Source organism: Myotis lucifugus, unplaced genomic scaffold, assembly GCF_000147115.1.
Source record: "Myotis lucifugus unplaced genomic scaffold, Myoluc2.0 scaffold_5, whole genome shotgun sequence".
Lineage (NCBI taxonomy): Eukaryota > Metazoa > Chordata > Mammalia > Chiroptera > Vespertilionidae > Myotis > Myotis lucifugus.
Window position 1 is genome coordinate 11,590,924 of NW_005871053.1, and position 16,015 is coordinate 11,606,938.

General features: G+C 35.7%; 1 protein-coding gene across 12 annotated transcripts in view; it reads right to left on the reverse strand.

Moving 5' to 3' along the window:
• The window catches only part of UBR3 (ubiquitin protein ligase E3 component n-recognin 3 (putative)), a 173,364-nt gene that overhangs the window by 73,238 nt on the left and 84,111 nt on the right, over positions 1 to 16,015 (reverse strand). For 9 of the 12 annotated variants that reach the window (XM_023745047.1, XM_023745010.1, XM_023745011.1 and 6 more), the window contains 5 exons: positions 14,215 to 14,319; positions 12,628 to 12,801; positions 12,409 to 12,441; positions 9,521 to 9,981; positions 3,685 to 3,773 (listed from right to left, as the gene is read on the reverse strand). In XM_023745047.1, the coding sequence (XP_023600815.1) occupies positions 3,685 to 3,773; positions 9,521 to 9,981; positions 12,409 to 12,441; positions 12,628 to 12,801; positions 14,215 to 14,319 (862 nt within the window). The remainder of the gene's footprint in view (positions 1 to 3,684; positions 3,774 to 9,520; positions 9,982 to 12,408; positions 12,442 to 12,627; positions 12,802 to 14,214; positions 14,320 to 16,015) is intronic. The other 3 variants (XM_023745042.1, XM_023745038.1, XM_023745030.1) reach the window with 1 other exon arrangement.

Sequence of the window (16,015 nt, forward strand, 5' to 3'; positions counted from 1 at the left end):
AACACGGCTCACCCACATACACAGACTAGACAGAATAATAAGGATCAGCCCTAGCCAATTTGGCTCAGTGGATAGAGCGTCAGCCTGCGGACTGAAGCGTCCTAAGTTCAATTCTGATCAAGAGCACGTACCTCGGTTGCAGGCTCAATCCCTGGCCCTGGTCATGGAGCACATGCTGAGGCAACCAATTAATGTGTCTTTCTCACATTGATGTTTCTCTCTGTGTGTCTCTCCCTTTCCTTTCCACTCTCTAAAAATCAATGGAAAAATATCCTCGGGTGAGGATTAACAAAAAAGAAAAAGAAAACAAAGAACAACAAGGATCAAACCTATTTACACATCAGTAGAATAAACCTAAATTAGCTACCTAGAGTGATGGCAAACCTATGACACGCGTGTCAGAGGTGACACGCGAACTCATTTTTTTGGTTGATTTTTCTTTGTTAAATGGCATTTAAATATATAAAATAAATATCAAAAATATAAGTCTTTGTTTTACTATGGTTGCAAATCTTGAAAAATTTCTATATGTGACACGGCACCAGAGTTAAGTTAGGGTTTTTCAAAATGCTGACACGCCGAGCTCAAAAGGTTCGCCATCACTGACCTAGACCATCTTTCCAGGACAATCAAGTATTATCAGGCAAGTGAGGAAAACTAGCAACATGAAAGACTAACAAATATTTTAAGTAATTCAGAAGGATAATTCAGAGAGAAGAGAGACATCTAACACATTCAGAAAAATGTGAGAAAAAAAATCTATAGACAAAATAAGAACAAGATGCTGGAAAGAAGAAATCTCTAAGCATGTAAAGCAAAAGAACACATGAGATAAAAGATAAAATATTAAAAGATCCAATATCCAACTAGTAGGACTTCCACAGAAAGAGAAGAAAGAAAAATACAGAAAAAAATATTGTAATAGTTCTCTATTGCTGTTTAACAAATTACCCCAATATTCAGTGGCTTAAACCAACATTTATTATCTCACACAGTTTCTGAGGATCAGGAATCTAGGAGCAGCTTAGCTAGATGGTGCTGCCTTGGGTTCTGTCATAAGAATGTTAACAAAAAAACAGCTAGGCTGTGCCCATTTCTGGAAGTTCCACATCTAAGCTCACTCACACGACTATTGGCCAGAGGCCTTAGTCACTCACCACACAGTCCTCTCCATAGAGCTGTTCACAATATGGCAGCTGGCTTTCCCCAGAATGAGTAATCCAAAAGAGAGAAAGCAATCAAGACAGAAGCCACAGTGTCTTTTAAAACTTAACCTCAAAAATGACATATCTCACTTCTAGCATATTCCAATGGTTAAGTACACCAATTCTGGTGCAATTTGGGAGAAGAGTTCACAGGGCATAAATATCAGGAGGCATGGATCATTGAGGGTCACCTTGGAGGATGACTGTTACACTACTATCAAGAAAATCATAGGAAAAATTTTTCTCAGAGCTTCAGAGATATAAATCTTCAGATTAAAAGGCCATTAAGTACTAAAGAGAATGAAAAAAGATCTACCTAGATACAAATCAGAAAATCTCATATCTCTAAGAATCAGACAACTGTAAAAGTGTCACAGAAAAGGGGGGGGGGGTGCTCAGCTACGAAAAAATAAAAACAAAACTACCACCAGACTTCTCATCAAATGAATAATAAAAAGACAAGGGAGTATTGCCTTAACAGTTGAGACAGAAAATGTGTATCAACCTAGAATTCTACATTCATCCAAATGAATAATCAAGCATGGGAGCAAATTGAGGTCCCATCCAGAAATATAAAGAATTAGAAAGATTAGCCTCCACACAAGCATTATTAGGAATATACTTGAGGCTACATTCCAACAAAACAAGACCAAAAAAACGGGATAATATAAGGTGTAGGAAACTCTAGATCAACCCTACAAGAGAAAAATTCCAAGGCAATGGCTGTACAGTATGCCTACAAAGCAAATGGACCAGACTGGAACAGAATAACAGAAAAAGGACAATATCATTGAGTAGAATAATAGAGATGCCATAAAGATATATTAGTTAAGAAAAAAGTGTAGTTGAAAACCTCAGGAAAAACAAAAGACAATATAACAAAGTAATAGCCCAAATAGAAATGAGTAAAAGGTGGTATGGTTTTAGCAGTTGAGAGAGCTGTAAGAAAAGAGGCTATATACTAAACACAGTTTCCTTAAAGTGGTCCAGGTGTCAGACCACTGAACTCAAAAAAAGTAAATGTATTCTAGCACGCTACTTCATTAGCCCTGTACTCAACAACATTCAAAAGGCCATATTAATTGTTTTTAACTTTTAGAGTCAAGCTTTAGATGAAAGACTTGATTGCAAATGTAAAACAAAATGTTAGCAAACTTGACAATTTAAAAGTAAACAAGTAACTACCCTGGCCGGTGTGGTTCAGTTGGTTGGGCATCATCCCATGCATCAGAAGGTCGCAGGTTCAATTTCCGGTAAGGGCACATGCCAGGGGTGCAGACTAGATCCCCAGTAGGGGGTGTGCAGGAGACAGCCGATCCATGTTTCTCTCATATGGATGTTTATCTTTCTCCCTCTCCCTTCCTTTCTCTCTAATAATCCATTTTTTTTTATATTTTTTTTAAAGTAAACAAGTAACTGTTAAAAGGTGGAAGACAGAGATGAGAAAAATAAGAAAGATAGAGGTGCTTATTAGTTCATTTTATATAAGGAGTATGAAGAAACTGATTATAGATACAACAATTAATAGATATTATAATTATACTTAATATGTGAAAAACAAAAAATATAATTATCAATATTTGGAAAGAAGTAAAAGAAGAGATGGAGAAAGGGAATGTAGTGTCAATAAACTAAATTCTTATCTATCATATAAGAAAGTCAACTGATATTAAGTTAATCCAAAATACAGAATTTAAATATTCTTTACATCAAAGTTATATCCTGAACATAAACTCCACTGTTGATGGTTTAGAAGATACTATGCTATATCTGGACTGACCCCGCTCCATACCTTTTCATTGGTTATGTGTGCTTTTGTGCACAAAAGTGCATGAGAATGTATATGCATATGTGACTGCATATATGTATATGCATTTCAACTAAATGCCTGACTTTATTTTCTTTCAGCATTTTTGTCTAAAAACATCACTGGATTGCAAGAAGTGGTCAGGGAAGGAAATATCCAGGTTGATGAAAGACTAAGATTAATTGAGATTTAATCTATTTCTCCAATGTTTGTAAAAGATTACTCAAACCAACCTACCATCATACAGGAAAATGGCATTGCCTCTCATTGTACAAATGCAAATGAAGTGAGAAGTGCACCTAATTTCAAGTAATGCTGAAAGGTGGCAGAAGGAGGAAGCACTAGATGTATCTGAAACTGTTTAAGGATCTTGAAATAATTTCACTTACACAAAAAAATCAGAGTAAGTAAATGCATTATGGTGAACCTCACAAATCTAAAAGAAAATTTAACAGAAGAGAACAGTGGGAAGAAACTATTGCTACCATCAGGAAGAGCTTTCTAACTGCAGCTCCTCAACAACAGAATGTACTTCCTATAATAAAGATCTGATCTTCTATCAATCCATTGTTTAAGTAAAGAACAGAAATAATCTCTGGAAGATTAGACTAAATAGTCCCCAAAATAGTAACTGTAATTATGAAAGTTCTAAATTAATAATGTTTGACTTACCAACATCCATTGCAGTTTCCATAAAGCTTTTTTGTCGTGAAGCAAACTCTGCAAGCAATTTTTGCTGCCTCTCTCTAGCCTTTTGTCGCCTAGATTAAACAGAAATAAAGTGATAAGTACCAGGCATGCTAAGGCTTATTTGCTATCTTTCAGGAGTATATGATGTATGAAAAGGCCTTTGTACACAGTTAACAGCAACATGAACTTGGGATCTAATGATTGATTTTTAACTTAAACAAAATGTTAACTTTCTTATTTCAAAAGCTGTATTGTAATTATATAAGAAAGTGCCCTTATGTCTAGAAAATACACACTAAAGTATTTCAGGGTAAAGCAAGTTACTCTTAAATAATCCAGGAAGTTCTTTGTACTATCCTTGAAATATTTCTGTAAGTTTGAGATTTCTTTAAAATAAAAAGGTTTGGGGAAAACCAAGATGGTGGCATAGGTAAACACCTGAAATTGCTGCCTCGCACAACCACTTCAAAACTACAACTAAAGACAAAACAGACATCACCCAGAACCACAGGAAGGCTGGCTGAGTGGAAATTCTACAACTAGAAGGAAAGAGAAAAGCACACTGAGACTCAGAGGAGGTGCGGAAGTAAAGTGCAGAGGTACGGAGGCACGCGCGTGGAAAGGGCTGGCAACGGAGGACGCCGGTGTCTTTTTCAATCGGAGGGAGTCTCAAGCTCCTGACGGCCCTGACTCCAGTTCCGGGCGAGTCTCTGGGGACCCAGACTCATACGGGGAGAAACTGGACTGTCTGGCAGCAGGCAGAACTCGAGGGCAGCTTTCTCAGAGGTGCTCGCAGAGATTACCGAGGGACACTGAGACCCAGGGGCCTCTTAGGGCAGGACTGAGGATCAGCCATAGCTGCTTGCTCCGCCCTGTTGATTCCCTGAGACCCCACCCCACCCAAGCTTCGAGCAGAGGCTTTTGCATATGAAAGGCCTGGCCCTTTGAGATCTAAAATTACCTAACAAACTGCAGCTGGGTCAGAGAGAACCAGAACATCCAAAAGAAGGCTCAAGGCCCCACAGCAGCTTGCATTGCTTCACAGCTGGGCCTCATCTGAGCACCTCCAAACCCCAAACAAGGAAGAGGAATCTGCAGATCTCTCTGTAGCTCCTGCTGGGTAGCCTAAGGCAGAGGCTAAATTAGCACCTCCTTAGAGATACAAGAGCCCATGTACCTGGTGGTCAGAGTGGGACCATCCAGATTACAACTCCTCAGATCCATAAGGGGCACACTCAGGGGGCAGACTCAGTGAGCACCAAAGCCCCACTGAAGCAAGTCTTGCCCCAGAAGGGTGTCTCTAGCACAGAAGTTCTCCCACTGTAGACACAGCTGATTCTCACAGACAACTGGCCTGGAGGTCAATTCCTCCCAGTGATACCTACAACAATCAAGGCTTAACTACAACAAGACTGTGCACACAGCCCACAAAGGGGTCACCAAGAGTGTCCACCTCAGGTAATTGGGGAGGCTGAGCCACTGGGCCCTATAGGACACCTAGCACACAAAGCCACTCTATCAACACAGGGAAGCAGCCAAAATGCGGAGACAAAGAAACAGATCACAAATGACAGAAATGGAGGAAAGCAAACTACTGGATATAGAGTTCAAAACCACGGTTATAAGGTTTTTCAAGAATTTTCTAGAAACCGCTGATAAATTTAGTGAGACCCTCGAGGATATGAAAAAGGACCAACTAGAAATTAAGCATACACTGACTGAAATAAAGAATAATATACAGAGATCCAACAGCAGACAAGAGGATCCCAAGAATCAAGTCAAAGATTTGAAATATGAAGAAGCAAAAAATACCCAAACGGAAAAGCAAAAAGAAAAAAAGAATCCAAAAATATCAAGATAGTGTAAGGAGCCTCTGGGACAACTTCAAGTGTACCAACATCCGAATTATAGGGGTGCCAGAAGAAGAGAGAGAGAAAGATATTGAAAACCTATTTAAAGAAATAATGACAAAAAACTTCCCCTACCTGGTGAAAGAAATAGACTTACAAGTCCAGGAAGCGCAGAGAACCCCAAACAAAAGGAATCTCAAAGGGCCAAGACACATCATAATTAAAATGCCAAGGGCAAAAGACAAAGAGAGAATCTTAAAAGCAGCAAGAGAAAAAAAAGTCAGTTACCTACAAGGGAGTACCCATACAATTGTCAGCTGATTTCTCAACAGAAACTATGCAGGCCAGAAGGGAGTGGCAAGAAATATTCAAAGTGATGAATAGCAAGAACCTACAACCAAGATTACTTTATCCAGCAAAGCTATCATGTAGAATTGAAGGTCAGATAAAGAGCTTCACTGATAAGAAAAAGCTAAAGGAGTTCATCACCACCAAACCAGTATTATATGAAATGCTGAAAGGTATTCTTTAAGAAGAGGAAGAAGAAGAAAAAAGGTAAAGATAAAAATTATGAACAACAATTACACATCTATCAACAAGTGAATCTAAAAATCAAGTGAATAAAAAATCTGATGAACAGAGTAAAATGGGGATAGAAAGGGAGTGGACTGACAATTCTGGGGGGCGGGGGGAGAGATTGGACAAAAATCGTACACCTATGGATGAGGACAGTAGGGGCGGGTAAGGGCAGAGGGTGGGGTGGGAACTGGGTGGAGGGAAGTTATGGGGGGATAAAAGAGGAACAACTGTAATAATCTGAACAATAAAGATTTATTTAAAAAAAAGAATAAATGAGGCGGATTAGAGTTTGTCTTACAATACAAAAAATAAAATAAATAAAATAAAATAAAATAAAATAAAATAAAATGGTTTGAAAAATTAAATCCATCCTCAAAAGACAAAAATTTGCCACCATAGAAAACGTGGAAACAAACAAAAATATGCTATAGTTGCTCAGAGCATTCTATGAGACCTCCAAAAGTGCTATAAGTAACAATAGCCTTGACAGGATACATGCTTGGTCTCGTATAGCACTATTTTGTAAATTTATAAGGCTTAGTATGTTTTTTTTTAATTAAAACACTGTTATTGCACTTTACAGCTTACCTTTAAACATGTACATGTACATTTAGAATATATTCCGTAAGAGAATATTTCAAAAAACAAATCCACATATCAAACATAAGAAAGCCTCAAATGTAACTGCTTGGCACTAGAATTAAAATGCATTTCTATTCTGCCACAACCACATGAGCCCAGAAGACTAAGCTCTAGATCAGTATGGCTGTCACCTTGATTTTAGCCTGTGAGACTGAGCGGAGAATCCAGTCACACGATGTCTGGACTTGGACATACAGAAACAGTGAGTAAATAAATGGGTATCGCTTTAAGCTGCTAAAAAAATGTATATCTATACTAGCTTTCTATAATTTCCGGGGGGAGGGGAGGAGTGTCATTGTTATTTTTTCCTTTCATTGTTAATTTTTCTTAATGTAGGTTATTCTTTTCTAAAATTGGGCACAGATATGAATAAAAACATAAACAAGTTCTGGCAGATTCAGTACAACTCAAGAATTTTCCATTATTACCCCAGAGGTGGAGACACTGAGATTGCATAATGTTACAACCATCTAAGGTTTCCTATTTGTATCTAGTTTTCTATGGAGTTAATCTATTATGAAAGTGATGCCAAATTTGTCTATAGATCAGGTACTTGGGAATGGATCATCATTAAATGCTTGTGAACTATTCTGCCCTTATTATAAAACTTTATCCCAAAGCCAAAATAAACTGAGAAAAGATAATGTGAGAAGCATAGTGAGATTCAAATAGATTCATCTTAATTCTTAGCTGTCTGCTATAGAAATAGTTTCAACTTTTTGTCAATACCATCAGTGCTCAAAGTAACTAAAGCCCATTACAAAGAAAGTCTTGGAATTTTTTTTAGAATATTATTTATTATAATAGCATTAGAGCTTCTGTAAAAATAGCATCTGAACTATGTTCTCCAGTATCATGTCTATTGAGTAATAATCACAAAATGTTTTTAACCAAATAAAACAAACTTTGACTCACAGATGTTTATCTTCCTTAAAAAAAAAAAAAAAAACCCAACACATTATGCTATAACCAAAAAAAAAAATCACCAATTTAGAAAAGACTAACAAAAATAAAAATTTAACTCATTTTGACCTTATGATTTTATCAGATCCATTAAATTCTAGGAAGTTACTAATTCAAAATTAATGAACTGTCATCTAAATTGTTACTTATAACAATCTATAATAATAAAAGTATAATATGCTAATTAGACCAGATGTCCTTCCAGACGACCTTTCGGACAAAGCCGGGCTGCGAGGGAAGCCCGGGTCCTGGGTGCCTGCCGGCAGCCAGAGGGAAGCTCGGGTCCTGGGTGTCAGAGGGAATCCAGTGCTGGCAGCTGGGGGAAGGAAGGCCTACTCTTGCACAAATTTCGTGCATCAGGCCTCTATTTCCTATTATAAAGTACTATGAGAAATCTGGACTTTCCTAAATTCATAATATACCAAAGCCTTTTATGTATACTTGTAACAAATTATCTGTAACGAAATCACATCAGCAATAAAGTACAACTACATATGTGACTAAAATTGCTCCTGATACAGTTACCAAAGATGACTTTCTAACTATATGGTCAAACAGAACAGCCAATCTTCTCTGAATTTTTGCAGCACTTAACAATGTTGAGAAGTTTCTTCCTTCCTGAACCTCCTCATGCCTTCTCTAATGCCGCTCTCTGAAGTTCTCCTATTCTACTCTAGCCATCCCTTTTCAGTCACTTTTGTGGGTACTCCTTCCTCAGTCACTCCCTTTAATGTTTTCTCCTTGAGTCCTATATTAAGTGTTCTCTTACTGTACACACTCTTCCATATACAAGGCTTTAATTATTATTTATGTGCCCAAATCTGTAGCTATAACTCAGAATTCTCCCCTACAAGTCAAATTTATTTGACTGGACATCTTCACTTGGATGTCTCTCTTAAACTCAGTAATGGACAAACCTGAGCACATCAATTTTACTGCTAAGCCTGAGCCTCCTGCTAGCCTCCCTTATCTTGGTAAAAAGGAAAATCATCCAAGAAAGATTTTTTTTTAATTTATAAATATCAGGATTTAACAACAAATTAAAAGCAATCTAAAGTTCCAAAAGCTAGAGTCATAAGTATGTTTTAAAACAGTGATGGTGAACCTTTTGAGCTCAGGGTGTCAGCATTTTGAAAAACCCTAACTTACCTCTGGTGCCGTGTCACATATAGAAATTTTTCAAGATTTGCAACCATAGTAAAACAAAGACTTATATTTTTAATATTTATTTTATATATTTAAATGCCATTTAACAAAGAAAAATCAACCAAAAAAATGAGTTCGCGTGTCACCTCTGACACGCGTGTCATAGGTTCGCCATCACTGTTTTAAAACATTCCTTGTTTAATAATCAGTGATCACACACTGAAAAGAGTGGAAAGGACCAAAAGGAACTAAAATAGTCCGATTTTTATTTTGAGATATATTTAAAATATATTTTTTAAATTTTCTGTTCTCATTTAAAGTTAAATTGATAAAAGTTTTTGAAAACAGCAGGAGATTTATTAGATTCCCATGGTAATTACAGAAGTAGCAATTTTCCACAGGGACCTACAAGTTTAAGGCAGTAATTTAATGCTGGGGTCAGAAACCTTGTTTTCTCAACAACAACTAACTCAAGCATACTACACACACAAGCACCAACTACATTTGGTTCCATTTATCTTACAAAACATTAAGCTATGATTATACCTACTAAACACCCAGGTCCTCAGCCAATAAGGGAAGCTATATCAAATCTTAAACTGTACTTCATGTTAAAAACAGTAAAAATAAAAAATTACCTTTCTTCTTTGTCCAATGTTTTCTTCTCTGCTGCAGTGACTTTTCTGGGTGGTACAGGAGGGGTCACTTTTCTACATATCTCTTCAATGATACGTTTGTTCATTCTGCTTTGCAATGCAGCTTTTAGTAAAATTCTCTCTACCGCAGTTATACCATCTCCATGACTATATTTAGGAATTTCTGGTTGGATCAAAATTTCTATGTCATCAAGCCAAGGAGGATAGTAGGAGTTTTGTTTTCCTGAGAGTTTGTGGTGAAGTTTAATTAGCAAAGACAATATACTTTCTTTAATTTCCAAAATGGCTGTAGTTAACTGTGGAGCTGAACCAGGAGCAGACCATTTACTTGAAGTTTTAGGACGAACCACCTGATTTGCTTCATTGCTGCTACGATTGATGATCTCCTGAAACTTCTTTCTACGCTCTGCTACTAAGCTGAAAACCTGGGCTGTACCAGAATTCTACCATTAAAAAAGAAAAAGAAAGAAATCAAAGAAGTTATTCAGTGTCAAGTTTAAAAACATATTAGTACTACATTTTCCAAAGGGAATGTTCAAAGTTTCATGCAGATATGTTTCAATAGATTTTCTTTTTAAGAAATCTGCCTCTTCACCTCTCTTTCCTACATGTACTTAGACCCACTCAATCTGAAAATAACAATGAAGAGGAGAAAGGAGATAATCCAAGATAACAACTCTTTTGCAACTTCCTGAATCTATCTATCTACTAGAGAAAACAGACTAAGCTTGAGTAGTATCTATAGTCATATTAAAGAGGAATCATAAATTAAGTTCCTCATCAGTTTAAAAAAAGAAAAGCTATTCTACCCAACATTCATCAAGAATACCATATTTGCCCTAGCTAGTTTGGCTCACTGGATAGTGCATCAGCGCAGACTTAAATGTCCCAGGTTCAATTCTGGTCAAGGGATGACCTTGGCTGCAGGCTTGAAACCCTGGCCACACCAGCCCTGCCACCCAACGGGCACATGCAGGTGACAACCAATCGATGTGTCTCTCTCACATCAACGTTTCTGTCTATGTTTCTCCCCCTCCCTTCCACTCTCTCTAAAAATCAATGGAGCTCAGCTGGCATGGCTCAGTGGTTGAGCATCAATTTATAAAACAGAAGGTCACAGTTTGATTCCCAATCAGGGCACATGCCCAGGTTGCAGGCTCGATCCCCAGTGTGGGGCGTACAGGAGGTAACCGATCAATGATTCTCTCTCATCATTGATGTTTGTGTCTCTTTCCCTCTCCCTTACTCTCTGAAATCAATAAAAATATATTTTAAAAAAATAAAAATCAATGGAAAAATATCCTCAGGTGAGGATTTAAAAAAAAAAGAATACTATACTCTACTAATTTCTAAAAAACTGCCATATTTTCCAGTGAAGAAAATTATAAATTAATTTTTTCTACGCTAATAAATATGAACTGCTAATTAATTTCATTTTTAAGGAACTTCAAAAGTTTGAAAATTATTTCTAACATATGCTTAAAGTTATTATTATGAAATATAAAGATGGAAAATCAAATTTATCTGTTTCATATTTGAGTATCACTATAATTTGTTATTTGAACAGATTTTTAAAAACCATTTTTTTCAATGTATTGTCTAAACAGCCTTTACCCTAAAGCTGTCAAACTGAATTAGAGCTCTTAGAAATCATTTTTAATTAAGACACACATCAGTTTAATACATTTCATTAATTTTTGAAGCAAGAATAAAAACAATGCTCCAATGCTTTGATGAGTTAAATTATAATATACACTATTTTTCAACATCCAAACTGTTTTTCTAATTTTTTTAATCCTCACCCCAGGATATTTTTTCATTGATTTTTTTTAGAGTGGAAGGGAGGGGGAGGGGAAGAGAGAAAGAGCAAAAGCCAGAGAGAGAGAGAGAGAGAGAGAGAGTGAGAGAGAGAGAGAGAGAAACATCTATGTGAGAGAGACACATGGATTAGTTGCCTCCCACATATGCCTTGACAGGCCCCCGACCCAGGCTGGGGATCGAGCCTACAAGCAAGGTATGTGCCCTTGACTGAGAATCGAACCCACAACCCTTTGGTCCTTGGGCTTATGCTCTAACCACTGAACAACTTGGCGAGGGCCAAGGTGTTTTTCAAAATACTCTCTACCAGCCTAAGAGGCAAAAGCTGCCTCTTAGAAAGATTCCAATATTTTAATAAAAACTCTTTATGATGTTCACAGCAAGAACATGTTGTCAAAGGCAAAGAAATCTCTGACCACAGGACTCTACTACGAGAAATGTCTGATTCAATGTTCCCTACTCACAAAAATATAGATTGTAGGCTTTAGGTGTTTAAGTTTAGTTATTTGACATGTCACTGCAATATATTTCATTTCTGCTTTTTAAAAATTAATTAAGCTACATGCAATGAGAGCTGATTTCCAAAATGAATCCAAATACACAATATATAGAGTTTAAGTTTTGAGAGCTTATTTTATCAAAGTTAATTAATTGCCATAATAAAAAAATTATAAATGGGCATGCTGCCAGCAATTAAACATTTAATTTATTTTGATTTAGGAAACATTTATTTTTAAGTTGTTAGTAACAATGCTAAATGTAAACAGACCCAAATGTGCTGCTCATAATTGATGTAAAATACTTCTAATACTACCAAGAAAAACCCACTATTAAGCACTCAGTATTATTTTTAAGTTCAATAATATGAATTTCCTTTAAATTTATACCTAAATCACTATATTAAAAACACACACGTATACATTAAAGAAACACCTCTTTAAATTTAACCATATTAATTAAACATACATATACACACACAAATACTTCAGTGTTTTTCCACATTTCCAGTTAAAGCCATATTGCTAGTTAATGCAAATATCACATACATCTACCTCTCTTTGAAGAACTTTAGGCCTTCGTGAACTCTGGCAGATTAAAGGAAAAAGAGAGGTGAAGCTGCTTAGATATATCAGAGAAAATAAAAGACAATTTATAGTTACCTACAACCACATTTATTTTTCTTTTGGATATCACAGGATGACCTAAACAATGTATCTGTCCGAACATAACATAAAGCGTTTCCTTTTTTTCTTTCTCCCCTCCACACTTACTTGTAAAGAACCCAAGCTATCAGAGCTGGTACTTGCAGGTGAGTCTCTCTTCACTTCAGGAGCAGTCTCTGGAACTCTCACTCTAACATAGTTTATAAAGTGTCGCATGTTGGCTACTAAATTACTGCCAGGAAACCAACTGTCATGACAACGTTCTGGTCCACACACTGATGCCTAAAACATAAACATAATGAATATCAAGCCTTGTCAAGTCAGGTCTAAGGTACAAGGGAGGTGTAACAAGCCCAAATAATCATCCACTGTCTGTCATATTCTTAAATCCCCATAGCCTCATCCACAAATTATAAAGTGCTAATAAAACCAAATTCAAACACAAAATACAAGAATAAATTTTTCAATACTAATATGGGTAAATTCAAAGGAAGTCAGCTAAATTTCTCCTGAAAAGTACATTTTAAATCTGAAAATACTTAACGTACAGAATATTTTTCATCACTCGTTAGTAGCAACTCATTATATAGCCAAATAATGGTAATATGGAATAATTGTAGAAGAAAGTGTGAAAAATCAACTAAAAGTCTGACCTAGTCTTAGAGGAATCTTAATGATCCTTTAATATCTATGGGAAAATATATGTTGATTCAACTGCCTAGTCTTTTTACTTGGTTTGTTTTTTTGTTTTTGTTTTTTTTTTGCTGTTGTGTTGTATTTTGTCTTTTTGAAGGGAGGGAATGAGGAACCCTTATATTTTAAAATCAATTTGTAGAAACAATTGCTTTTATGGAATGATACTTTTAAAGTCCTGAAAGATCTTAACTAGTATACTTAAGTACTTTAAACATCTTATGTAATAAAAGGTTAATATGCAAATCGACCGAAAGATGGAACGACCGCTCACTATGACGCACACTGACCATCAGGGGGCAGACGCTCAATGCAGGAGCTGCCCCCTGGTGGTCAATGCACTTCCACAAGGCGAGCACCACTCTCAGCCAGAAGCCAGGCTCACAGCTGGCAATCGCAGCAGCGATGGCCAGAGCCTCTCCCACCTCCACGCAGCACTAAGTATGTTCAAGTGCCGGCTCAGACCCGCTCCCCGAGGGCCTAAGCCATCAGTCAGACATCTCCCAGGGCTCCTGGACTGCGAGAGGGTGCAAGCCAGGCTGAGAGACCTCCTCCCCCCACTACCTGCCAAGTGCAAGAATTTCATGTACCGGGCCTCTAGTTCTCCCATAAAACACCATTCACTTCACTAACTTAAAATCTTTACCCAAAAAATTTGCTTCTCAAAAATAATCACTAATCAAATTATTAGACTTTCTAGACTGAACTGATTATTACCAGTAATCAATGTTATTACCATAACACCAAAAATTCATTAACTACTTTTCTCAGGTCTACAGATTATGAATTTACCAATTTCAAATTCAATAATTCTACAAGTAGAGTGTAATGTATCAGTGAAACTGCTAAAAACCCCTGAATTTAAAGATCAAAAAGAGCCTTTTCCAGTAGTTGTTAAGATCATATATAAGATGATTTTGTAAATACATTTCAAGATGACATATTACCTTTATTAAGGAATGTTATAAGCTTTAATGTCTAAAAATGTACAAAATTACTTACCTCTTCATCTGATTCCTCATCAGCTGAATTTTCAAGTCCTAATTCAATCAGATATAAAACCATGCAGAGTACATGTTCTGACAGATTTTGATGATCCATTAAAATCTTTAAAAAGGGAAAAAAATGCCTCATAATTACTTTTTTCCACAAAATATATTACATTTAAATATCCAAAAACATTTTAATGTCATAGATTAAAAAAATAAACATATATATAAGTATATAGCATGATCAAACATGTAATAAAGCTACAACTTGGTGAAAAGACAAACTAAACCAAAAATACAAGTTCCCATGCAAGATCACACTTTTTTTTTCTTTTCTTTTTTTTTTTTTTTTTTTACAGAGAGGAAGGGAGAGGGATAGAGAGTTAGAAACATCGATCAGCTGCCTCCTACACACTCCCTACTGGGTATGTGCCTGCAACCAAGGTACATGCCCTTGACCGGAATTGAACCTGGGACCCTTGAGTCCGCAGGCCGACACTCTATACACTGAGCCAAACCGGTTAGGGTGATCACACAGTATTTTAAGCAATATCTAAAAATAAGATTTCACTGATTTCCTAAAGGTTAACACATTAAACAGTCCACTAAATCCATTATTATAAATATACTAGTATCTGAAAAAATAACAAGAATATTTTACATCCTAATTTGCTGACACTCTTCTACTGATGACAAGGATATCAGAGCAGCAGTAGAAGTGGGTTGAAGGCTGGGAGGCAACAGAGGTCATCCTTTTAATCTGCTACTTTATAAAGGAAACCAAGCCTCAGCCACACATTCAGTTAGTGTAAGCAAAACTAGAACACAGATTTCAGACTCCCAAAGATTATCTACCATTACTACACTGCCTCCTCTTGATACATAAAATATTACTAAATTCAAGTAAATTTTGGCTTGAAATCCTGTGACATTCCATCTTACAGCTTCAATTTCATAGCTAAGAAAAAAATCACTTTATTAGATACTGCGAAAAAATTAAAGTGACTTTTCTGGGGAATTTTATTAACATGTTCTATATTAATGTTTGTTAATAAACATGGCAGGAGAGAAAATGTTTTACTGACATTGGTTTTTAGAAAGTTGACTTGCCAATGCAATGTCAGTTAGATAAGTTTTTTCTATTATTATTAAATTAAAAGCTATTATAAAGTTCAGACCTTAAAAAATTTGTTCGTAATAACCTTATAACACTGCCTTTCTATTTTTGATAAAATGCTATTTTTACAGTAAGCAAATAAAAGGTTGAAAAATATAACTTGAGAGAACATAAATCATTCACAGTAAGACTTTAATTTTTAAATCATAAATTATTGACTTACTACTCATTAATTATAACAGTGCTCAGATTAACCATCTGAACTAGTTATTTAACCTCTAAAACTTAAAAATCATATCTGAAAAATAAAAATAATACCTTTAACTCATAAATTTTGCTAGAATTAAACAAAGTAATGTATATAAGTACATATAAAGCATTTGAAACAAAATCTAGCACTAAGTAAACATTCAAAAATGTCTGTTATTTGTAAAATAAATACAAATATAATTTTAGTAAGGAAAAATATTTTACATTTTTAATGAAGAAAAGAAAAATTTTAATAATTTTATTGAATAATCCTCTTGGAAATTAATAAAAATAAACCACTTAAGATATTTTGAAACACATGTCTAAAATTTTAACAAGAATAAATTGAAAAATTGCTCAGGTAGGGAGGGATACAAAAATCTAAAAGGATTATTCCATTACTAGTACATAGCAAACATTAAGAAAAAATCTAGTGTCTATTTAACTA